Here is a 26722-nt window from a genome sequence, read left to right on the forward strand (position 1 = left end):
ATTTGTTTTTATCACTTTGCCTCGAGTATTGGAGAGTAAATTCAACTCCTTTTAAAGGTTTCGTGGCACTAAGGACACTTTTAGGTCATTGCAGGACCAGTAAAAGGGAAGAAGATTGGATAGTAAAAAAAAAAAAGATTTAAAATTAAAAGAACCGAAGAAAAAAAAAGTAACAAAAGGGGACTGGTTCATAAAGGGAACAGAAGTACATTCCAAAAGCGACCAGTCAATAAGCATTGAGATCACCTAAAAGTCATATCTGGACAGAAGAACAGGATCTCGGAGGAATACACTCAAATGCTTACAAAATATCATATTCAAATCAAGAGGACAAGAAAAACATCTCCCGAAAGTAACACAGTATATTTGACTATTTGCACTTTGAGCCAAAGACTCGAGCCAGGACAAAACCAAGCAATTTCATTCCATGACAAAGACGGAGAGCATCAATCATGGAAAAGTAAAACATGTGTAAGGAAATAGACGCCACAGCATGAGTGACCTTTCCACCAAACATAGGAAGTCAAAAGACCCAAACCCATATTAAACAAATGGCAAAAAAATCAGAGACAAGCATCGGACAATGCACGGGTTCAATTAAAAAATAAAAACTTTTAATAACAAAAAAACAAAACAAAAACACAAATCAAGTAAGTATCAATTTTTCAATAATATTTAATTTAACATAACAATACCATAAGAAAACAAGTGTATAGTTATAAATTGCAACCGATTGTCTTGACTAGTAGTAGGTAATAAATAGTAAGTACCAATACCAAAATAGGGAAAATTGAGAATGATCCTACAAAATTAGGTAATGTAACTTTCTGAGTTGGCCAAAATTATGAATCAAATCTCTAAAGTAATCAATTGCGAAATAGCTAAGACTAGTGAGGTGTTGAAAAAGTTAAAAAGCATTACACAATACTACCAGAAGACAGAGAGGGCAATGAGGGTTTTACTCTTTAGAGCATTTTGTGACTAGTTATTTTCCCTCTGTACTCTGAAACTGAAACAATTGATGCTAACTATCAGTAACCCTTCATTACCATGTCATAGCTTTAATCATGTAATGGTCCCAAATCACAGATTCAATGCAACAAGGCAAAGAACCATTAGAACTTTTAGCAAGTGACTAGAACAGTAGAAGAAATCTGTACATTGAAACTTTTAAATTGACAAAAAGTAGAACAATTGGAAAAAAATCTAACAATGAATAAGAGATAGAGAAAAAACATTACCATAAATTTTACACCATACTACACCTGAAAGTGTAGTTCGAGATCCGTCTGCAGGAAAACAATTCCTAAATATAATTGTATAAAAGCCTTCGTGATTCTCAAATTGCTATCCTTTACTTTCTCAACGACTGTCCTATAATTTTACCAAGTCGTTGAGGATCAGAAACCAAAGAGGTGTTGATTTTACCGACTCACTGAGCACCAGGCAAACTTTTGACAGGTTTGAAAATGAGGAAATAGCATTGTGTATTATATCAAAAAAGTACCAGTTTCTGTGACAGGAGATAATACTTTAAGAAGGTCTGTGAATAGCAATGTCACCATCATCAGTTTGAAATAAAGATAAAAGTCAGGAAATGTCTGATACTCAGTGAGCTGAAGTAATATCCGTTTTTCAAACCTTCCATTCAAACAATACAAATAATTAGATAAATATCAGCAGACAAATTTATGATAATCTGTCAAAATGCAATAAGCATTCATATTTCAATCAATCACTCACAAATCCAATGGAAAATTGAGAATATCACTGCCATCCATATCAATTCTTATCATGCTCACTCCAGGTTTTTGCATCAAATAATGAGAATGAGACTGGCACTGACATACAGAGCAGTTGTCTTGAGCTCATTTTGTTCTCATGCAGCCAAATGTGATGTAGAAATGAATAATGAAAACTAGTTTTACCATCTAATATTACTTTGATGTCATCATCGTCACAAACTCTGAAAAAGAATAAAATGAGATGTGGTTAAAAAAAGGGTTTTATGGCACTAGTAACACATTAAGGTCATATCAGCATCAGTAAAAAGGAAGATGGTAAAAAGTTCTGGAAGTACAATTAAAGCACCCAAGGAAAAGTAAGACAAAGGGGAATTGTTCAAATAGGAGATAGAAGTAGATTTCAAGAGCACACTATCAGTGTACTCAATTTGAGATCACCTAAATAAATGTCTCATCCTTACACAAGCACAGGTCCCCAATAAGAGGAACACACTTAAATGATTACAATCATATATATATAAAGCAAAAAAAAAATTAATACAGTGCATAACAGAGATGATTAATAAGACAAAAAACACCATCCCCAAAAATGTATTAAGTAAGGTGATACAAGATCATTTGAACTATTTTATATTTAGATAACTATTTTATAGATTTAGATACCAATCATAAATGACGAGAGGAGCCATAATGCCAGTATAAGAGAACTGTACAATTGATTTTTTAAATTACCATGATTACACCGAAAAATTGTGACCCACTGTCTCAAAGCAGTATTATTGTGTCAGAATGAACAAGGTGTTGAAATTGAATTTATAGCCACATTTATGAAACTCAACATTAAATTCTATTCGCTATGGTGGAGAATAAAAATACATACATGTTTTACATTGCATAAAAAATATTTAATTCCTATTTCTTATCATATAACTTTAAAAACAGTTATCATAGTCGATTCACCTGACACAAGACTCGTTTTGAAACTGGATCACAATTTACATTTTTTTTTTTAAAACAAGAGGAATATATACGTGCTTAAAACCTACTTATGACCATTCAAATATCAACCTTGATCAATAAAATGACAGATCACTAATTTGAAAGTCTATGGCATAAATTCCAATATAAAAGACTGTCGGGTTAGTCATAGTCATACTATACATGTATACACACTAAATCACTTTGCCATAAAAAAAAATATATAAAATAAATAAATGAAAAACTGAGAAGCAGCTCCGGAGTAGTCTATTGCAACCCTCCTTGCTTTGTCATACTTAGCCTCCCTATCATTTGACTTACTTTTGCTTAATGTGGCTGTTTTAATAAAGTTGTGTGTTCATATCTGTCACTAGTTTTATCTAAAGCGTTCATGTATAGCATTTGACTCAATTCCATGACTATGTCTTACATAGTCAAGCCAAAGGTGTAACAGTAGTAAGCTATTTGTCAATTGGTTGGAAGCTTGCAAAGTTGATTTATCTATTCTTTGAGGATATGGAGTGCAGTGAATGGAAAAATAGACCATTGCGTTATGTCCCAGGTCCTGTTGCCGTGTGACCATACTCTTGGAAAGTTTGGTTTAATTTGAACATTATTTTACTACATATATATATATATATATATATATATATATAATATATATATATATATATATATATATATATATATATATATATATATATATATGATCCTTCAGTGATATAGCTTTATATAAACGAAACCAAAGATGAATTGTCTATGTATAAAATAGAGGAGTAGCTACTAAATATTTGAAAGGAGTTTTGACAAGAATCAATAAATATCAACAAAGCAATTTCCTTTTTCAAACGTAGACAATTTTTGTTACTTTTAGTTTCTAAATCTAATATTTGGTAGTTTTGTGATCCTATAATTGTTAAATGGAATTTACTTGTAAAATATGGGGGTGCATTATGGGTCACTCTATAGATTGCGGAATTGAACCACTTTCGTATTTTGAAGATAATTGAAACCCTTTTTGACTAGAAATTTGGATTGAATTGAAAAGATGCGTGTTGTGGGCCAGATTTCAGTTTTTCACATTTCTTAAACTTAAATCGAGATTTAAAAGTAAAAAATTCTGATCACTCATTCCCCTCTATTTACATTTAATCATTTTTTTTTTAAATGATAGCATACGAGGTTGAGTTTTAGAATTTTGTTCATATAAAGCAATCTCCTATAGATTAGTGTTAAAAGATGGTAGTTGCAGCGATGATAATAAGATAGTGACCTCCTCTTTCCAAAAAAAAGGGCATCAAGTTCAAGAGGCCTTGGTGTTGATGGGAGAAGCAATATGATGGCTGCGATATGCTTAGTATAGTAAGTAATAACATAAAGGACTGTTAGCAATGATACAGAAACTGAGGCAAAGATAGACAACGATGATGTTTGTGACTGTTGTGGGCGTTAACATTTGAATTATTCATCAGTAATCATTCTTTAAGTACACTTTAAAAAAACATATGTTAAAATTTATAACATCTCTTAATCGTGCAGCAAACAAGACGAGAAAAAACAGCTGTATTTCAACCCCACTAAACAAATCTATAGCACAAAAACTAAATAAAAAGATGTACCTTCATAGTTGACTTGACCATCACCATCAATGTCAGCTTCCCTAATCATTTCATCTACTTCTTCGTCTGTTAGTTTTTCACCCAAATTTGTCATTACATGTCGAAGTTCAGCAGCACTAATAAATCCATTACCATCCTTATCAAATACACGGAATGCTTCTCTGATCTCCTCCTCGCTATCAGTGTCTTTCATCTTTCTTGCCATCATAGTTAGGAATTCTGGAAAATCTATTGTGCCATTGCCTGAAATAAGTAACAAAGCAATCAAATAAGTATGCAAGTTTCATAAATGTTTAATTTATTCCTGGAAAAACGAAGAAAATGGGATAGTCAAAAGTTTTAGAATTAGGCACGCAAGAAAAGGAATCACAAATGAGAATTGGGTCAAATCGAAAAAAGGTGGTAGATTCAAGGCCACACTGTCAAAGTACTTCGTTTGAGATCACCTTAGTATCATCCAGACACAAGCACAGTACCCCAGTAAGAGGAATACACTCAAATGTTTACAAATCATATATAATGTGTAAAAAAAAAAAAAACATAATAAAGTGCATAACAGAGAGATGACTTACAAGACAAAAAAAGATAATCTCCCAGAACATTTGACTTTCTCTCACAGCTAGGGTCGAGACAAAACCAAGTTATCTCATCCCAAGACAAAGACAGAAAGCATGTTGGAAAACAGATATAGGGGGATAGACGACACAGTTAGTGCCTCCGTGTCCAATACGGGAAGTCAGCAACCACACCCAGCCTCTGGGTGAATTTAGCTAAAGACAAAATGTGTAAACTTCAGGTTGCTCAAAATAACACAGCCAGACTCATTGTACGAAATAAACAAAAATGCCCGTCGGCAACTCTCCTTCATGAGTTCCTTTGGAGAAAAGAGTTGCCTATAAGATTTGTACTGTTATCTATCACTAACAGTCCCTCCTATATTAAAAGACCTAAACATCTATGTTCCCAATAGAAACTTGAGGTCAAGCAATGACCAATCAATTCTTGTAAAGTAGGTGAGCAATCTTTTCAATTTTCGACATATGAGATGCTCGGATTCCGCGACAATTTTCAAATCTCGCTTAAAGTTTTATCTTTTAATGTGGTAAGTTGCTCTTTTATGTTTTGTTGTTAAATTGAATTTGTATCACTATTCCATCAACACTTGTCTTACTGTAATATGTTTTGATTAGAGCCTGTGACAATGGGGTGAAGGGCAATATAAATGCCATTTATTATTATTATATTTTGGACTTCAAAACTGCTTGAATTGTAACACATTTAGGTCCTTTACAATTCTGGAGTCCATGAGAATACTTTTTAATGCTTTAGTTCGGCCTCACCTGGAATTTAGCAACTCAGTATGGTCACCCAAATATGAAAAGGACAAGAAGCAGAGCAACAAAGATAATACCAGGCATAAAAGATTTAAAAAAGGCTACGAAGAACGACTGAAAATGAATGATTGGAATCCCCAGATAGGCGTATCAGAGGCGACATGATAGAAACATATAAATTTATGACGACCTATACGATGTCCAGAAGGGATTATTTGTGTTTGCTGACAGTAACACCGAGGCCACAGATATAAATTGAACAAAGCCAGGTGCAACACATCACTCAGACAACATTTCTTTAGCCAGATAGTAAATGATCGATCGTACAACCTTCCAATCTCAGTTGCAGAAGCTCTAGACCTAAACGCCTCCAAGATGCAATTTGACAGCCTGTCTAAAGTACAGATTCAGCTTAGTTAAGCCCCTCATCAAACTGAGATAGCTGCAAAGAATTACCCATACTCTAGATCAGCAAAGGCGCTGAAAGCCTAATTTGCTGGACACTATACTATACTACAATATCATCGCCTGTAAAGAGGAAATGGGATCGTCAAATTTTTATTTTAGACTAACATTTGAAAGCACATAAAAAGTTATACAAAGGGGAATTTTTAAAATAGGGAACAGTGTAGATTCTAAGGGCATACCATCAAAGTGCTTGTTTCAGATACCTGAAAGTCTCATATCTAGACACCAGCACTGAATCCCACTAAATGGAGCATATTCAAATGCTTACATTATTATACATTCAAAATAGCAAATATAACAATACACAGCAGAGAAATTCTTTACAAGTAAAAAAATATCAAATCCCAAAACTATACATTTGACTGTTTCCCACTCATCCAAGGACTCTGACTGAGAAAAGGACAAAACCCAAGTAACTCCAAGACAAAGAGAAAAAGCAAGTTGGAAAACATATATACAGGGTAAAAGAAGACATTGAAAATAACATCTCTGCTCACTTAATGAGGTCAGGAACTCCGCCCAGTTTCTTATGAAATTGGTCACATCTTGATACTAACAAGATTATGTGTCAATCACAAACTGTAAAATTGAAAATACATTTATATTTTCTACTTGAAATATAAGAAAGTCAATTAAAAGTGGTCTGAGCAACTGGACTTGGGTCTTTGAAAGTGCAATGAGTTTTAAGTTGCCTTTCAGAGTTTACATGGCAGCCATGCAACTTTCATGGTTGATATAACGTGGCATTTTAAAGAGAGGGATCTATGACATGTTTTTGCCTGCTTTTAGTTTGCATACTATGGTCAGTCATTTTAATTTTAAGCATTGTATTATTTCTACCATATAAAAATTAGTCTTCCTATTTACAAGAAATGTGTCCCAAACAAAACAATTATATCACAACACACTCCTCATCAGTCTCTAAATAACCCAATACACGATTTTGAGTTTGACTTTAAAGATTTTCTTGTTTATGACAGGATGAGGGATGGGGGAAGATTAGATCCACCCTTTTTCTAACTCTTTGATTAAGGAACAAATTGTTTTGGTTTTTTTTTTTTTTAATTTAATCATATAATATACCAACCATCAGCATCAACTTCATTGATCATGTCTTGTAATTCTGCTTCTGTGGGGTTCTGTCCCAAAGATCTCATGACTGTCCCCAATTCTTTGGTAGTAATGGTGCCATCTCCGTCCTTGTCGAAAAGGCTAAAGGCCTCTTTGAATTCTGTTAGATGAAAGGAAAAAAAAAGTTACGAACTGCTTAGAAACATTTGAGGTAGGATTAAAAAGGGGGTTCATTCTCTTTACCAATCATAAGAACAATGCAGTATATCTAATTATCTCTCTCTCTCTCTATATATATGTATATGTATATGTATATGTATATGTATATGTATATATATATGTATATGTGTATGTATATGTATATATATATGTGTATGTATATGTATATATATATGTATGTATATATATGTATATGTATATATATATATATATATATATATATATATATATATATATATATATATATATATATATATATATATATATATATAATATATATGAGTGTTGGTGGGTGCTTGTAGGTACGAAAGTGCTCGATAATGGTGTTATAGTCGTCTCGGCCAAAAAAATGTGAGTGAGAGAGAGAGAGAGAGAGAGAGAGAGAGAGAGAGAGAGAGAGAGAGAGAGAGAGAGAGAGAGAGAGAGAGAGAGAGAGAGAGAGAGAGAGAGAGAGAGAGAGAGAGAGAGGGGAGGGGGGGGGGAGGAAGTGTGTTACCTGCAATCTGTTCCTCTGTCAATTGATCAGCCTGTGAAATGAAAAATCATAAAGTTTGTCAATGAAAGCAAATCCTCCTCCTAATCTTATACATGACTTCCCTTTGACTAAAATGACAAAGGAAAAAATAATTACTTGATGGTTTCATTTTTTAAAAACCCTAAAATTTTAAATGTATGAAAAAGATTTTCCGAGTAAACAAGTAGGTATGGCAAACCCTCTTATCGAGTCATGGCTTTATTGGCAAACCGAGAATTTTAACTCAAATCGTCTCTCTCTTTTTCTCATTTTCAGTCCGTCAAATAAAACGTTTTTGGTATCAAATTAAATCTCAAATCTTCATCTTTAAAAAAACGTTCATGCTTTTTTCATATGATTTGCCGTTATTTCATGGCTTTGAGTTGAAGAAGAGGAGTAAACTTCGATTTTGGAACCGGCGCTCCGCTACTCGATCACCGTAACTGACGGTTGTCTTTTCTCTCCGCTCGGCTGGTCGCGTCAGCGCTATTAATAGTAACGTCAATGGCTGCATCCGAAAGAAATTGAACAAGCTTTCATTCGATACCAGATTCGCATTTTTATGATTTTTTTCAAAGGTTGAAGTTTCAAGTTAAAAACTTTAAATTGATAAAAAAAAATTGAGAAAAATTTGAAAATTTGGACGATTCTGGTATCAAAAGAAAGTTTAAAATCTCAGCTTTAAAATGATGTATACGAAAGCAAGATTAATAGCTTTGCGTTCACCAGCCAACTGAAAACGAAACTACAACTACAACATTTGCCGTATTCACTTCACTCATATGCCGGCTCAGGCAAGGGGCACAATCGCTGATATTTCGTAACTTTGCGTTGAAATTGACAATTTTGGCTTTGTCAGCTACTTTAGGGGCAAATTATTTCTATTTTACTTAGAGTTGAGCTCAGAAAAAAAATACACATATTGTTTTATAAAAAGATGTGTATTGTTAGAAAGTTACAGAGGTCTGGTTTGAATATTTATGAAAATACGGCATTTTGAAAACGGACAAAAGGTTGCTTTCAAAGAAGGACAAATTTTGGCGATTTTCTACAAATTTCGAAATAACATATCTTTTTTAATTTTTAACCAATTTTAATAATTTTTATACCATTTTAATCAGGAAAAAAAGTTCTACCTGTTGAATGCAACTTAAAGACAACAATTATATAATCTAAATTTGGGTTTTCCGTACCTAAAACAAGTATATAAAACCAATAATTTTAAATTGTTCCTTAAAATTACCCATGTTGACGCCAAGACAAAGAACCGTGAGTGGCAATCTTAAAAAAAAAACAATTAACACAAATCAAGTACAAAGTAACAGTTATACGTCAAATAACTCCCACTCATTGTTCAGACTTGCCTCTGTACCTACTTTCTTTGCATGAAGTCTGAATTTCAATAAAAACATATAATTATTTAACTGAAACTGCAAGGTTACTTTTAAAATGCTCTCAAAATGTAATGTAATTTCTTTGATTTTAAAATAGTCCAACCAATCTGAACTTGGCAATTAGCAATTATAATTATGTGGCGGGCTTGCTACTTCTATCAAAGTTATATCTCAAAGTCAAAGGTACTACCACCCCATGCTTATTGATAGTAGAGACCTATTATTCTGGCTGATAAAACTAGCAAAGCATAGCTACAAGATTGGGTACAATTGAAAAGCTCTTAATTCACATGTTTGGTAATCCAAATTGCCATAGTCTGGGTCTCTGACGTAATGGAAATGCGTAGCATCAAACGATGGACAATAATAATATTGTTTTCAGATTCTCAGGCATGCAACTGTTATATGGGAAGGATGGCGAAAGGGGAAACTTTAACCTATGTCTATTTCTTATGATCTGATGAATTTACTATGCGAGAACCAAATGAGTAATAAAGAAATAATGGAAAAGTAAGCGCGTGAGAAGGGGGGAGTGGGAGCAGAAGATAGCACTCGTACATATTATCACCCCATCCCTTTCCGTTATTCTGCCAGCGTCCGATGAGTCGGTTGTATAATGCCATCTAATACTAATATTCTCAGGTAGCAATGGGTTTTAATTGGCCGTTATTATATACTTTGAGCTCAACGTTTGTCTTGGGTCAGTCAAGATTTTTAATCTCCAAGCATTGCTAAAATGAGATGAAGTGTTAATTACTTTTAACTGGCCCAATTTCTTATAAGAAATAAAGCAAGAAGAGAAGTGCCAAAAGACAATAGACTATATACATAACCAAAAATAAACCCTGAGGTGATACCAAGTTGAGCCCGGGACCGACTGATACGGCACCCTCCGCCTGGCCACGAGAAGACGCCGTTCCCCCCCCCCCCCCCCTCCCCCCTCCAAAAAGTGATATAAACCTTTAATCTTATACTATAGAGTCCCTCTCGCGATTTCTTGTGGTCAACGCAGACACCAGAGAGTTTATTGGCGAGAAAGACACTTAGGATATAAACTCACAAGCATGTAATGTAACACATATACGGTATATTGGGTAAATAAACTCACTAGTGGACATCACTCGACTCTGATGTGAAAGAGTTCGGGAGGTGACGGATATGGTACTGACGCTTCGCGCTGCCAGTACAGCGTTTATAAAAAAAAAAGTGCTGCCCTTTATTTGTCAGTAGGAAAGATAAATGGGCCCAAAGTACTAGAAGTGTTCGCTAATTAAAAGGACGATTTCATTAAAAGGATGAGTGGGAGAAGTGCGGTTATTTTCATTAAAAGGATGAGTGGGAGAAGTGCGGTTATTTTCTGGTCTAATAGTGATATGATGTAATAACGAGGAAACAGTACATCTTATAACTATAGATACGTGCTGCAAAACATTAGTCTTGGCAGTGGTAATTACGAACCAAAGCCCAACCGGTGAAAGTCATAATGCAGCAATGCATTAACAAAATCGATTGATGCTCCATATCACACATCACTATACAATGAAATAATGTGAACAAGCCATTCAACATTAATATTACATGGGTTTCTTTACATTATTACAATCGGATGTAAATAAATAAAACAATTACCATGATGGATTGAGTAAAGCTTAGATGAATAAAGCAAACACACGTCTGAGGGTGAGCGCTAGTAGGATGACTTCCGTTGTAATTTCACCGGCGCCGGTTTTGAAACGAGAATTTCCAAACTTGCAATTCAGTCACAACGAAATAAAAATAATCCAATATTATCCAAGCTGACAGTAACAATGAATCCAACGAAATTCACTGAAGTAAAATCCGTCAATCTGAATAAAGAACGGTGTACACACAAAACTATTCCTGACTCAACCGTTCACTACACACTTATAAACGGATGAAGTGAACACGAACGACAAGGCCAGTTTCTGATTTATCTCGGACCGACCGAACTCACTCACACAGCTTCCGCGCCAAATGTTATACGGCCGTCGTGCGTTGAATCTGATTGGTTCGCGTCGATCTGCAATGCGACATGGCGGAGAGAGTGCGTTTGCGTTTATTCAATTTACTTGTTGTTTTAACTCATTTTAAAGCGATTAAATTCAACAAATGTCATACCATTACCTATCATAAGGCTAATATATATTATGCAGTAGTTAATTACTACAATATTCTTACATTTACAGTTACGATAGGTCGAATGAAAACGTTAAACCCGTCTTACCTAGCTAATCTCACTCTTCTCACATTCAACACCAATGCTACACGTGCGTCGTGAGTAAGAACGCGAGCTGGCACCGTGCATCATTGTATTGTGCATGGGAAAACTAGGAACAGTTACATACAATGCCAACGTGACAAGCACCAGCTTCATCACTCATAGTATCGAGGAAGTTTTATGAAAACTAGGAAAAAGTGACAAGAATAAAGATACTATATTATCTTATTATTACTGCGCAAAGAAACGTTCATGAAGATGAAATATTAATACGAAGCAAATACTTTATATAGCCACTGAATGACGGTTCATATTCAGTAATCTGTAAAGAATTGACTTTTAATTTCAGCTTTCTTTACTAGACTTCTAGTAACTACAGCATACCGAATCGAATCATTGTTATGCTATTACCGTAGTATGTAATTAGAACATTCGTTCATCCTGCAGCCGACTCCATGTTTCGTGAGTCATCAAAAATTCGTTTGTCGTGTATTGTGAGCCGTGGTTAGACGTGTTTAATTTGATATTAATCATATGGTTCTTTATGCAATGAATCTTTTTAGAACAAACACAAGAAAGCGACGGAAAACGGGCGAGTTGCGGACATGAGCCTCTTTACGATAACATTATTTTTAACTTACTTCCTGAATATGAGCAATTTTCATTATATGGTTAGAGGGACCGCGTTTTCAAACATTTTAACATTTTTGTGTGATCCCTGCTCTCTCTCTCTCTCTCTCTCTCTCTCTCTCTCTCTCTCTCTCTCTCTCTCTCTCTCTCTCTCTCTCTCTCTCTCTCTCTCTCTCTCTCTCTCTCTCTCTAATATGCGTCTCTTACTCTTTCTGGAATGTAAGGCCCATACATTTTTGAGGGGTTTTGTTTTCGTGTGTTTTTTTTTTTTTTTTGTTTTTTTGTTTGTTTGTTTGTTGTTTTTTTTTTTTTTTGTTTGTTTTCGTTGTTTTTGGAGGGGTTTTTTTGGGGGGGTTTTTTGGGGGGTGGGGTGTTTTTTGTTTTTTTTTGTTATTTGTTTTTTTTTTTAGGGGTTTTGTTTTCTTCTTGGGGGGAGGGGGGGGGTGAGGGGGGGGGGGATTCTTTACGTTGGTTTGTCGTGTAAGGCAAAATGTCGACTGAAACGTTTACATCTTACTACAACAAGATATGAAGTGAATAGAAAAGTGCCAGAAGACAATAGAGAATAAAAATTTTTCGCGGCGGTGGTGGGGTTTGAACCTGCGACCTTATTGGTACGACAACTCCGCCTGGCAGGTGAGAGCGTGGCTCTACCGTGTGAGCTATCCACGAACACAAAAAATATTCGTTTCAAACTCAAAGTCATTACTAGATCCCTCTCTCACCCACTTCTTGAGACCGCCGATTCGTTCGTACACCACCATCGCGAATAATTTTGACCAGCAGTTAAGCTTAATAGCCAATATTCTCAACACAAACATATAACATAGAAACGATTGAGACATTGAGTATGCTCCGGTGTATGGGGTGAATTTTTAATTCAGAAAAGTGAGTGGAGCAGGCACTTATGTTGGTAACAACAAGATATGAAGTGAATAGAAAAGTGCCAGAAGACAATAGAGAATAAAAATTTTTCGCGGCGGTGGTGGGGTTTGAACCTGCGACCTTATTGGTACGACAACTCCGCCTGGCAGGTGAGAGCGTGGCTCTACCGTGTGAGCTATCCACGAACACAAAAAATATTCGTTTCAAACTCAAAGTCATTACTAGATCCCTCTCTCACCCACTTCTTGAGACCGCCGATTCGTTCGTACACCACCATCGCGAATAATTTTGACCAGCAGTTACATCTTACTACAGTATTTTCGTTTACCTGTCCCCCATACCTTACACACTGCACACTCATGTACTTTGTTGTAGTATCTGGTCTGCAATCAACTTGTTGCATTGCTAACACATTCCTCCCCCATACCTGAGCAATTTGTTTTGTTTGATGAGAGGAGAGTCAAAACGGTTTAAATCCAATATTATAGACATCGCGAAGTGCTAAGTATAACTTAAGGCATGAAGTGATACTCTTTGTAGAGAAAAGAAGGGAAAAAACCGATACGAAATAGAATAATAATATACGATTCTTTCATCTCTTTGTATTTATTAAACGAGTTATTTTTATCGTATCCAATAACACAACGAGCTTGCGAGTTAGTGTTATTGTACTATAAAAATATAACAAGTTGGATAAATAAATAGAAATGAAAGAATACGTTTAGTCTACCCCCCCCCCCCCCCCCCCCCCCCCCAAGTAAGTTTATTAGATATTTTGTAACCAAATGCCATGGCATTACTACTTCTATTCACCATAATTTGTATCTTTCTCCTTCTGCTTGAATGACAATTTGATCCAAAACCAAAAACGTTGGATTTGTATTCATGCGCACGAAAATATTATTTTTAATTACCAAACAGCTGTCTTTTCCACCTAATTTCACGCCGATAAAATGTGCGCAAATATTCTTCAATAATTTTTATTCAACGCATTCAAGTTCAAAGCATTATTCAACGATTACGCATTTACTAAGAAACGATAGGGTTTTCCAATGAGAGGGGTGGAATACAACTTTTGAAGACATTCAGAATTCAGAGTAACAAATTAGATAAATAAGGCCTTTACTATTCGTAAAATGCAGACCGAATTATACATTATAACAGATTTACAAGTAAGTTAAGAATCGGGTTAACAGCTGAGATAACAAGCAAGGAATGGAAAGGCGATTGCATAAAATTACTGAATAAGTATTGAGGTCAAATTAGATAGAGGGATGGATGGAGGAAGAGGTGGTTGGAAGGATGAATAGATAGAGAGATAGATAGATAGATGGATGGGTAGATAGAATGAAAGGCAGTGATAGAAGGAAGAGAGAGGAGGGAGGAGGATAGGGAGGTTGGTATATGTATTTATAATATATATATATATATATATATATATATATATATATATTAATAATAGATAGATAGATAGATAGATAGATAGATAGATAGATAGATAGATAGATAGATAGATAGATAGATAGATAGATAGATAGGTAGGTAGATAGATAGATAGATAGATAGATAGATAGATAGATAGATAGATAGATAGATAGATAGATAGATGATAGATAGATAGTGAAACACACACAATTACACACACACACACACACAGAGAGAGAGAGAGAGAGAGAGAGAGAGAGAGAGAGAGAGAGAGAGAGAGAGATCATGTCTGCAACTTTTCAGTATAATAAGTGATTGAACCGTAAGGTCCTTGAGCGGTGAAATATTATACTAACTGTCCTGTCATGTGTAAACCGCACATTCGCACGGTTTGGGTTGGACCAGGAACCTACGTATGTAGTAGCATATGTCTCTCGTAATAAATGTGTAGTGCGTTAGTTATATATTATGGCAGTCGGCAATGATGTAATGTCAAGCTGTCACATTGGAATGCAGAAAGAGGGAGGACTGCTAAAGTTGTTCAGATCAGAACGAATGTATTATAATCTACATACATACTACTACTAATACTACGATCTAGTCGCCATTCATATAGATAGTATGCGCTTGGCTAAGGAGTTCACAACATTGCCATCCGGAAGTATAACGGACCAACACACAAAACTCTGTGTAACCATGATCGTTTATAGTCAGGTTCATACACATTCATACAGTTTAGTGAGAAGAACTCATAAACGCGGATGGTAAAAAATAATAACAAAGACCTGAGTGACGTCAACTTCGAACTATCTATATCTCGACACTGGATAATAATATTATAATAAAACAAACAATATTATAGATACATCGTTCCACATACAAACCATCCAACCACCACCATCATGAGATTTTGAGTGAGGCATGAACATTCACCGGTCTTTTAACGATGCCCACGTGTGTTTGTTGTTTATTTATTTATTAATTAATTTATTCATTTATTTATTTATTCATACATTTAGAGATAGTATGCGCTTGGCTAAGAAGCTCAAAACATTGCCATGCTGAAGTATAACGGACCAATACACAAAACTAAGTGTAACCATGAACTTTTATAGTCTGGATCATTCAGTTTAGTGAGAATTACTCATAAACGCGGATGGCAAAAAACAATAACAAAGACCCGAATGACGTCAACTTCGAACTATCTATTCATTTAGGGTGAGATAGTATCTATTTACGCTCGTTGAGATTTGAAAAGTTCATGAAAATCGATCAGTGTGCCTTTAACGTATAATGATTTTAAAGCCATGGTGAAACGTGAAGACAAACTTTATGTGAAATTCGATCTCAACGCAAATACTAATTGGATAAATTGTTTGTTTTGTAAACAACGTAACTGTTTCCCCGTGTTTATTTTCCGCAGAAAATTGGGACGTTTTAAAAATCTGGTGTTTCTTCAAAGGGCAAAAGTGAGCATTAATATACTAATATCGAGTTGAAGTAGAAACCTTTATAATGTGGCATTTAAACACCAAAATGATTACAATCCTTATGCAGCAAGTGTGGACAACGACGCCAAATCTGTACTCTATTTGGATTCCAAAAATATCATTTTAAAAAGGACAATGACGGAAACATTGATGCCCTTGGAGACAGAGGCGATAATGATAATGATGATGATGACGATGATGATGATGATGATGATGGTGGTGGTTGTGGTGGTGATGATGATGATGATGATGATGATGATGATGATGATGATGATGATGATGATGGTGGTGGTGGTGGTGGTGATGATGATGATGATGATGATGATGATGATGATGATGATGATGATGATGATGATGGCGATAATGATGATGTGGTGGTGGTGATGATGATGATGATGATGATGATGATGATGATGATGATGATGATGATGATGATGGTGGTGGTGATGGTGGTGGTGGTTGTGGTGGTGGTCGTCGTCGTTGTGGTGACGATGATGATGGTGGCGATGCGGTTTTATTCACGCCAGAATCTATATATGGACCTTGACAAAATTAAAGTTAAGGCTCTAATGTGACTTCATGTGGAATTTGGGTTGCTCGGGAAATAGACGAAGCATTACAAAGCTCATTAACCATGGTTTAACGGTAGAATGTCCTACTTGATTCGAACATTTAATATATATTTGATGTTTGACAACCTACTTCATATCAGAACCAAATTTGACGATAATTTGAACTTTAACTCACTCAGTCCTAGACATTTTCACAACTTTTAACAAATGTATTTAAAATGAGCATGTACATAGATAGCTTTATTCAACTACCATTAACATGTAAAAACTAAAAACTTTGATACTACACCTATAATTTGTCTCAGAAAAATGTAATAAATAGGCATGGGGTAACCCTGGTAAACTACGGATAAAGTCGGTGTTAGGGTTGAGTGAGTTAATTAAACCAACCCAGACGAGCTACAAGCCATAACGTTACATTACGGGGTTCAACAATAAAATACAATCCGCTCCTTACAAATTCCAGCTAGCAGCATTCACATTTATTTATCGATCAGCCCTCCCGTTGTGCAAGACACCCGGCTCCATTACGCCCATTACTCCCACTTCCGGTTTCAGTAATCCGGTCCCGTGGATGTTATTGCGTAACTGTACGAAAACAATAGTGTTAAACTGGCCATGGAGACCCAATAGATGTTTTTGGCTTCTCTCTCTCTCTCTCTCTCTCTCTCTCTCTCTCTCTCTCTCTCTCTCTCTCTCTCTCTCTCTCTCTCTCTCTCTCTCTCTCTCTCTCTCTCTCTTTCTCTCTCTCTCTCGTTCTTTCTTTCCCGGCTGTCTCTTCATTCCCCCAATAATTTCTCTGTATGTGTGGGCGTATGTGTTTTTAGTATGAATTTGTGTGTGTGTTTGTGTGTGTGTGTGTGTGTGTGTATGTGTTCATGTGTGTGTCTGTGTACCTTCCTCTCTTTCATGTCAATAAAAAAAAAATTATGTGATGCACAAAACAAATCTGAATAATAAAAATGTTCACTGTATCGTAACGAATGTGACCATTTTCTTGGCAATGAGAGAGTTGACGCCAAAATGACCAGAATTGGGACGTTCAAGATGTATGGAAAATGAGAAACAAACCCGTCTCCATCAATAAAAACATTAGTTATGATCTAAAATTGTATTGATAGTATGCGGTTGGCTAAGAAGTTCACAAAATTGCCATCCGGAAATATAGCGGACCAAAACACAGAACTAATTTGTAGCCTTGAACGTTTATAGTCTGGTTAATACAGGTTAGTGAGAATTACTCATAAACTCAAAAAGCAATAACAAAGACCTGAGTGATGTCAAATTCATTCTATCTATAAGTAAACCTTCAAATTCAATTTTAAGCATCAGGATCCCATCACAAATACTGTTTCGAGGCTGATATTCTAATACTGTTGAAAAATAAAAATTGTCAGAGAGCCTTTAAGACGTCATGTCTCTTCTTTCATTATCATTTTTGTAGTTGGCTTCGAGCCCATGTAAAAATCTATTGATAGATAATATTTCTTTTTACCCCCCCCCCCCCCCCCCCAATGTAGTAGGTACATTCTACTAGATTATGTGCACTTATTTTCTTACATTAGATTCTGATAATTACAGTCCGCTTTGTCGCATATCCGCTTAATTTACTGAGAAACACAACCTTAACCTTTCTTTCATATAGAATTATCACAAAATTAAGACTCGCAGACCCTACAAAATGAATCAATGTTTTCAAACAATCTGCAGCTTTATTGAACAATCATGCTCGATTTATTCGTAATACTCAATCGAAAGTAAATAATAAATAAGAAGTATACTTTAATAACATTTTTATTAAAGTATACTTCGTTTTTTTGTTGTTGTTTTTTTAAAGAAGACCACACAAAATCATTTGTACTCTCCGGTTTCCTGTCAGTGCAATTCCCGAAGCATCATTTCCAAGCTACAGCAGTTGATTCTTGAAGTAAAATTAAGCGAAATCATTTTTCTGGCATCCACTGGTGACGAAGTGCACACATTTGCGGGTTTGATTACCTAACGCAATTATTATTATGAACTTGTTCTATTATTGGACTAATGGATCATATTTTCGGTTGGTTTGAGAGTATTTATTTCATTACAACAATAAGCCCATAACCATTTTGACAATCAAACCTGCAAATAATACATGTCGATCGACAAGCTACAATGATTAGTGTTAATAGAATAAGATCTTATAATATAAAAAATAATAACATGCAAAGAAAAAAATAAGGGAAAACACAAACAAACGAACTTTAAAAACTCTCTCTCCCCCCCCCCCCCCCCCCCCCTGCCCTCCCAATGATAAATGAATATATTTTTTATTTTAATAAGAGGGAGAAAATTAAATGAAAAATGAAAAAAAAAAAAGCTGTTCACGATCAAAGATTTGAATGGTGATATAAAATATCCATAACAGTAGTAGAGATACCATAATATCATCTGAAATGTTCTTTCGTTCCCACAATGCGGAATCTTTCTTATTTTATCGATTGTGTGCTTCAATGATAGGATTTGATCAATGTTTTGTTATGTGTATCTATGGGTTTAAAGAATATTTGCTTTAGGTTTGGTACCTTCGAGCACGTACTTGATGGCGAAATCTAAAAATTATAAAACTACTTTTTCCATAATGTTGATATACGAGTACACCTTTCTTAAATTGATGGTAATTCACCCGTTTGTTCTCTTGATTTTTGATAGACCCTATGGATTTGTCTTATTGTGGGGGGGGGGGGGGGGTTAAAGTTCGTTGATTCAAATGAATATATTTAGAATTTCTGTTAGTCCATATTGATAGGTCCTTAATTTGATCTTGGTCTTGGGAATCGCTTATTGGACCGATTTTGATAATTGATGGCTCTAAAGATTTGTTTCGATCTATGTTAATTTCCACAATACAGTAATATTGTATTTGAAATTTACGACCTGTGTTATCTTTGGCAATATAGTAGTATAATATACGATTTTTTTCATTTATTTATATTTGTTAAAGAAGATATTTTTATCGTGCCAAATAACTCTACGAGCTATTATTATTATTATTATTATTATTATTATTATTATTATTATTATTATTATTATTATTATTATTATTATTATTATTATTATTATTATTATTATTATTATTATTATTATTATTATTATTATTATTATCATCATCATCATCATTATTATTATATTATTATTATTATTATTATTATTATATTATTATTATTATTATTATTATTATTATTATTATTATTATTATTATTATAACATAACAACATAACATAACATGTGGTATAGGGCAAAATAGGATAAGATCCTTTGAATGCCCTTAATATTAATTAGTAATGCCATAAATCTATTGATTAAATATTACAATAACGATACACGTGGTAAAGATAGTATTTCAACTTAAATGTACTCATGTGGTGTACAAACATATATCTTTAACCGTGACATGCAAAGCGCACACACAACCACACACACACACACACACACACACACATACACACGCGTATAGAAGATAACCATAATAATATAATAATGCATAATTATACATACAAGATTGAAAGCCATGTCAACAGCAGAGCAAACAAGTATTATTCGTCATATATAAATCTCCCATCATATAATTCCCTGTCTACTAACACCTTGAAATAATCCATAGATTTTGCATTCTTTGTTTCAAATTTCAAACTGTTCCATTTCTGAACAATACGAATACCGAACCAGTTTTGTCTTATGTTTGTTTTGCATCTAGAGACAAAAATCTTAAACTTGTCCCCTCTAGTAAAAGTAATATTAGAATATGAAAAAAAATCAGAAAAGTCTATCCTATCCAGACCATGTACCAATCTATAAACCTGAATTAAATCCCCACGAATTCTTCTATATTTCAAACTGGGTAAGTCAAGAAATTCTAACCTTTCCTTATAAGATAAATACTGTATTGTATAAATTTTTTTGGTAGCTCTCCTCTGTACACTTTCAATACTAATAGATTGTCTTTTATATAATGGGCTCCAGATGCAATTTCCGTATTCTAGAATTGGTCGAACGAGCGATTTATACAAATATAAAAATGTGGTTTTATCAAGACTTATAAAGGTTCTATATATTATTCCCATCATTTTGTTTGCACGGCTTACACAATTATCAATATGTAAATCAAAATTCAAATGTGAATCAAAAGTAACTCCCACATCCTTTTCATAAGGCACAACGGAAAGTAGATTTGACATAGAAGTATCGGTAAAATAATTATGACATGGATTATTTTTTCCTGTAATACTTTACATTTCGAAACATTAAAATTCAAATGCCATGTTGTAGACCATTTGCAAAGTGAAAATATATCATTTTGTAGAATGTTATGATGTTCAGTTGTACTATAGATCTTTGTATCGTCTGCAAACAGTTTGCAGGCTGAATTTATGCCACATGGTAAATCATTTATATATAAAAGAAATAAAAGTGGTCCCAATACGCTTCCTTGGGGTACACCGCTAATTACATTCTTAAAATCCGACCCCACACCATTGACAATGACCCTTTGTATTCGATTATTAAGAAAGTCTTTAATCCAGTTAAAGATATTCCCTTTAAATCCATATGTTTTTAGTTTAATGAATAATCTCTCATGAGGTACAGAATCAAAAGCCTTGCGGAAATCAAGATAAACAACATCAATGCATTGGTCACGATCAATTAACTTGGTAAAATCCTCCATCACCTGTAAAAGTTGAGTAATGCATGATCTCTTTGATCTAAAACCATGCTGGTTATCGTTTAGCATCGTATGACTTTCAAGAAAGTCCATTATTCGGTCTTTCAAGATAGACTCCATAACCTTACAGAGTATGCATGTTAAGCTGATGGGCCTATAGTTTGCAGCATCTAGTTTGCTTCCCTTTTTATGAATGGCAGTAACATTGGCTTGTTTCCATTCAATGGGTAAGGTACCAGATTCAAGAGACTTATTATATATTGTTGATAGCGGCTGTGATATTTCAAAGGCCACTTCTTTCAGTAAACGGGGATGAAGGGAATCGGGTCCCATGCTTTTAGTCACGTCTAAATTCAACAATTTTGCAAGTATGTCTTCTTGTGTAATATAAAAATCGGGGACGTTTAATTGATTTGTAACATTGAACGTTGGTATATTTGTAGTGTCTTCTTGAACAAACACAGATGAAAAATAATTATTTAAAACATTAGCTATATCTATATCCGAAGTAACCTTGGTACCATCATCTTTCAGTAAAACACTAACACCTGGTTTTCTTTTCAACTTTCTGTTTACGTATCTCCAAAAGCCTTTCGGACTACTCTTACATTCGTGTGCCAATGTACATTCATACGTTTTCACAGCATATTATTATTATTATTATCATCATCATTATTATTATTATTATTATTATTATTATTATTATTATTATTATTATTATTATTATTATTATTATTATTATTATTATTATTATCATCATCATCATTATTATTATAATATTATCATTATTATTATTATTATTATTATTATTATTATTATTATCATCATCATCATTATCATCATCCATCATCATCATCATCATCATCATCATCATCATCATCATCATCAACATCATTATCATTATATCAACAAATTTCTATATTCTCACAACATGACCTTTTTGTCCATATATGTTATTTGGCAAACACTCAAAGAAGACAATGAAAATACCCCCGAATAGCCAGCATGCAAGCCGGTTCATTTTCTATTTATTTATCACTTTCGCGTGACCTCTCCCTGCTGCCAGATATTCAATCACGAAGGTTTCCAAAATCTCCTAGTGCGCCGATATGGTGAATGTTGGAATAAAAATCAATAAGACTAGGATAGGAGCTTTGTGTGCCGCCATTGAGGCAAACACTACCTCCAACCCAAACACGTCATTGCTCACATGTCGTCAATGTACTGGTTTCCGCTGACCACAGCCCTTAGAGTGGTCATTAGGATGGTCCATCATAGTATTCAGGATGTCCGTTGCACTGTGTAAATGATAAATGACCCCCTATTGTTTGAGCCAACTGCCAGTCTGGTGACTCTTGGCCGAGAGTAGTATTGGTAGAAGAGCCATCAGTCATGTCATTAGATATTCCATTTAGTTTGACTGGCCTCTCGTTGATTTTGGCTTCTGTCCAGATTTCTCTCAAGTTGTTTTATTATCCAAGTTCGATTGTTTGCTATAATATTGTACAATGCTCAATAAATATCAAATAGACGAATCCCTAGGGTCTATCAAAAATTAAGAGAACAACCCCTCTACCCCCCCCCCCCCCCCCCCAAAAAAAAAAAAAAAACAAAAACAAAAACAAAAACAAAAACAAAAAAAAAACAAACAAACAACAAAAGAAAACAAAGTCAAAACAAACAAACATATTAATAAAAAAAAACCCACACACACACAAAATCAAACGAGAAAACAACAAAACAAAACAAAAACTAATAAAGAAAACAGAATGCTGGAGCTTGAATTGTGAGTATTATGCGTAGTAAAAACACATACTTTAATGAATCCAACCATAGCCATGAAAGAATACCATTATTCCATTCATCACAACAAGATTCTTAGATAGTTCGTAACCAATAGGTTGTAAAAGACTCCACAAACACACACACACTCTCTCTCTCTCTCTCTCTCTCTCTCTCTCTCTCTCTCTCTCTCTCTCTCTCTCTCTCTCTCTCTCTCTGACACTCACACACACTTGCACGCGCGCACGTACACTAACGCATACTATGTCCTTGGTTAAGGTATTCTACACAGTTCACTCCGCCCCCCCCCCCCCCCCAAAAAAAAAAAAAAAAAAACAAAAACAAAAAAAAAAACAAAAAAAAAAACAAAAAAAAAAACAAAAAAATAATTAAAAAAAACCCCTAAACAAACCCGCCAAAAACTAGATGTGTGATCAAGTATCTGTTTTGTTGTTTTTTTTTTTTAATATTGTTACGTCGGTGGCTCACTAGGTTGGAGTGGCCTGAAAACAGCTTTCCAACATGTACCCGCTGTGGGCAAGAACCTGAGACGGCAGAGCATCTAGTCGAACGGTGTGTTGTGACGATGCTACCCGGCGGGTTTGCGACGGTGCACGAATGCGGACCAGACTTTCCTGATTGGGTCGATCGTCATAACATAGTAGTGTGAAAACCATAAGAGGCTGCTGCGCCGACCAGAATGCCATAGACAACTTGAGACAAGATGAAGAGAAATGCAGAACTGCCTACTTGAAATGTCAAAAATTCGTAGTTTTCATGGGAAAAAAATCTAAAAAACGTCATCATAAATAGCTTTAGAAATAAATAATCTGCCCTCAGCATGTTAAAAAAAAAGATGCCCAAAGTCTTGAGTATAGCTTCTCTGGAACCAACTATTCCCTTTCCACATGGCTTACGGAATTTATGTTGCATAATATGTAGTCCTGTTACTGGAGCCAACAATTCGTATTGCTACGAATGTTTTCGTAGCACAGGCAGGTCTGGAATTGTAGATTATAAACAACCCTCAAGGATGAAAGCACTGATTGAAAACCATTGAGCTTGTCTGAGCCAAAGAGATTTCACCAGCGTATTGTAGAAAGCTGATCTCGAGTATGCCTTGACGGATCCAAGCTGTCATTGAAGTCAAGAGCGAGCAAACGAAATACTACTCGTATAATATTCATGATGGAAAGTGTTGTTTGCTAAAGGTATTAAAATTACAGTGCCATCTGAAGTATTTGGTTTTCGTTGATGTTTAGTTTTTTACGTCGGTGACCTCACTAAGTTGGTCTGGCCTGGAAACAAGCCTGACCAGGAATCCCATAGAAACTCGTGGCATTATATGAGGATATTTCACCAGTAATCGAATTCAGTAGTGTGATGTCACGCTTCCCGGCAACGGCGGCCATCTTGGTTCTAAACAAAGAAAATCATTACTTTTTATTCTTCATGCTGGCTAGAACTTTTCATATGCCTTGTGATCAGAATGTGTAAAAGTCAAAACATGATCAAATTTATGTTTTTTCCCCCACTGGATACGCTTTTATGCTCGCCGGAGAAATATTTCATACGGGCGTCCGCCATTGTTCCGATAGTTTAGAGCCAGTGTTACTAAGTTACCATACGTCATTTGGAAGGAAGTGACGATACGACTGTTGAAGCGTATTGACTGAAGCTGATCTTCAGTATACAGACCTGCCTACTTGAGAATCGAAAAAAAAAAAAAAAAAAACCCAAAAAACAACGTATTTTGTGAGATAAAGATTATAGTCGCTATAGTTAACTTTTTAAAAAAATAAAAAAATTACCCATTGATACTTCAAAATCCGTAAAATTATTTAGTCAATACGTTTTAATAATAATAATAATAATAATAATAATAATAATAATAATAATAATAATATAATAATAATAATAATAATAATAATAATAATAATAATAATAATAGATCTTTATTGTCCATAAATATGGCAATTTGTCATTTAAGTTACACTAGATGCTCATGAAATTCTCAAATTGGAGGTAATATTTCATAATTCTACGAATTTTTCGTAAGAGTAGGGAAATCTGAGACTGAGTATGCCTCGACGTATCCAAGATGCCATTGAAGTCAAGAGCGGGCATACGAAATCCTATAGGGAATGAGATTAGCGGAAGAGTAGCGTCCCTTGATTGGACATCACCCATAGTCTGTGACGTCACCGGCGGAAAAGTTATTAGAGAGAGAACGTCATGTTGGTTGTGCGCATGCGTCTCTCGTCCTTAAAAGAAAGACGGGTAGTTTATATGACATAATATGGACAATTACTGATAGCGGTGGGAGTAGGAGGGGGATGGATGGATGAACCCGCACTGTACTGTACCTTGGCCATATCTTTACATTTGACCAAAAGCAGAATCAATTATTTATCTCCTGATTGATGGACCGGAAAGACCGAGAACCTTGATACTAATGAAACACTTGGGTTCTTAACAATGAAATGAGAGAACAACACAATTCATGAATGACAGTCGTAACTACTATAATATACAACCAGCAGTCTCATAACAATATTTTGTCGGGATGAACTAGCCACTGCAATTTGAAACCGACAGGTGAGTGACAAAAACAAAGAAACAAAAAAACAAAACAAAAAAGACCCCCCCCCCCCCCCAAAAAAAAAAACAACAAAAAAAAAACAACAACAACCCCCCCCCCCCCAAAAAAAAAAAACAACAAAAAAACAAAAACAGAAACAAAACAAACAATGGATTTAATACATCCATAGTTATGAAATAATATCTTCATTCCAATCCTCAAAGTATAAGATTCTTAGATAAATCTTAACCAATAAGTTGTAAAAGACTTTACAAATACACAAACACACACACACACGCGCGCACACACACACGCACACACTCACACACACACACACACACACACACACAGAGTGAACATTGGGGTTAATTTCTATTCTTATTATGGAGAATGAATACAAATTCTTAAATTGTAAAACATTGCAAGTTGGTAGTTCTTATCATTTCAATTCTACATTAACGTTTGGGGTTCTGATTCAACCCAACAAAAGACAATTTTGAGATTAGCAGTCATATTATATTGTCGTACTCTGAAAAAATAGCAAACCACAATTTAAAATTTTGGCCAGAAAGCTCGTCCTTCAAATATCGATCGATTGAAACGACCCGAATCATGTCAAAAACCGTCATCCAATGAGCATATGACAATATGGGTTATCAGACCTGCAAATAAGTATACGTCCGATAGGTTACGTACTTGGAACCGATTCAATGTTTTGCAAACATCAGAAGTTTAAAGATGATGGTGCCCCACCCTTGGGATTCACATACATTGAAAACACACGAAGGGAAGTGTACTTCAAAGTAAACCTGAGAGGACTGCCGAGCCTTACTTAAGTCTTCTTTGGGACGGGGAAAACTTTGAAAAATATATATTTGCTGGAGACATACCGTGGAGAGGGACCTAAAGCAGTGAGGCCTGTCCCTCGAGATGGCCCCAAAAATAACTGTTGAAAGAACCAAGTGGAGATCCCTTCTGTCATCAGGCCGGAGAGGATAAAGTGAGTGAGTGTGTGTGCTTCGTCGTGGGTTCGAACCTTCCGACTTCATACCACATTACCCCTCCACGATACTCTTA

The 26722-nt window shown here is 35.0% G+C and overlaps 1 protein-coding gene across 1 annotated transcript; it reads right to left on the reverse strand.

Annotated features, from left to right (window-relative positions):
- Positions 1 to 651: 651 nt before the first annotated feature.
- LOC144971021 (calmodulin) lies at positions 652 to 11681 on the reverse strand. The gene is made up of 5 exons (XM_078911316.1): positions 10972 to 11681; positions 7931 to 7961; positions 7232 to 7375; positions 4343 to 4585; positions 652 to 1966 (listed from the first exon to the last, which is right to left on the reverse strand). Exons 1-5 carry the CDS (start codon positions 10972 to 10974, stop codon positions 1938 to 1940), a joined length of 450 nt encoding a protein of 149 aa, XP_078767442.1. The 5' UTR covers positions 10975 to 11681; the 3' UTR covers positions 652 to 1937.
- Positions 11682 to 26722: the final 15041 nt, after the last annotated feature.

The sequence above is a fragment of the Berghia stephanieae genome, chromosome 1, assembly GCF_034508935.2.
Source record: "Berghia stephanieae isolate SIO BIC M18660-M18661 chromosome 1, UCSD_Bste_1.3, whole genome shotgun sequence".
NCBI classification, from domain to species: Eukaryota; Metazoa; Mollusca; class Gastropoda; order Nudibranchia; family Aeolidiidae; genus Berghia; species Berghia stephanieae.

Coding starts and splice junctions, on each gene's coding strand:
- LOC144971021 (XM_078911316.1), bottom strand. Junction 4,586..7,231: donor CAATGAAGTTGATGCTGATG/GTTGGTATATTA, acceptor TACTTATTTCAG/GCAATGGCACAATAGATTTT. Junction 1,967..4,342: donor TGGTCAAGTCAACTATGAAG/GTACATCTTTTT, acceptor ATTCTTTTTCAG/AGTTTGTGACGATGATGACA.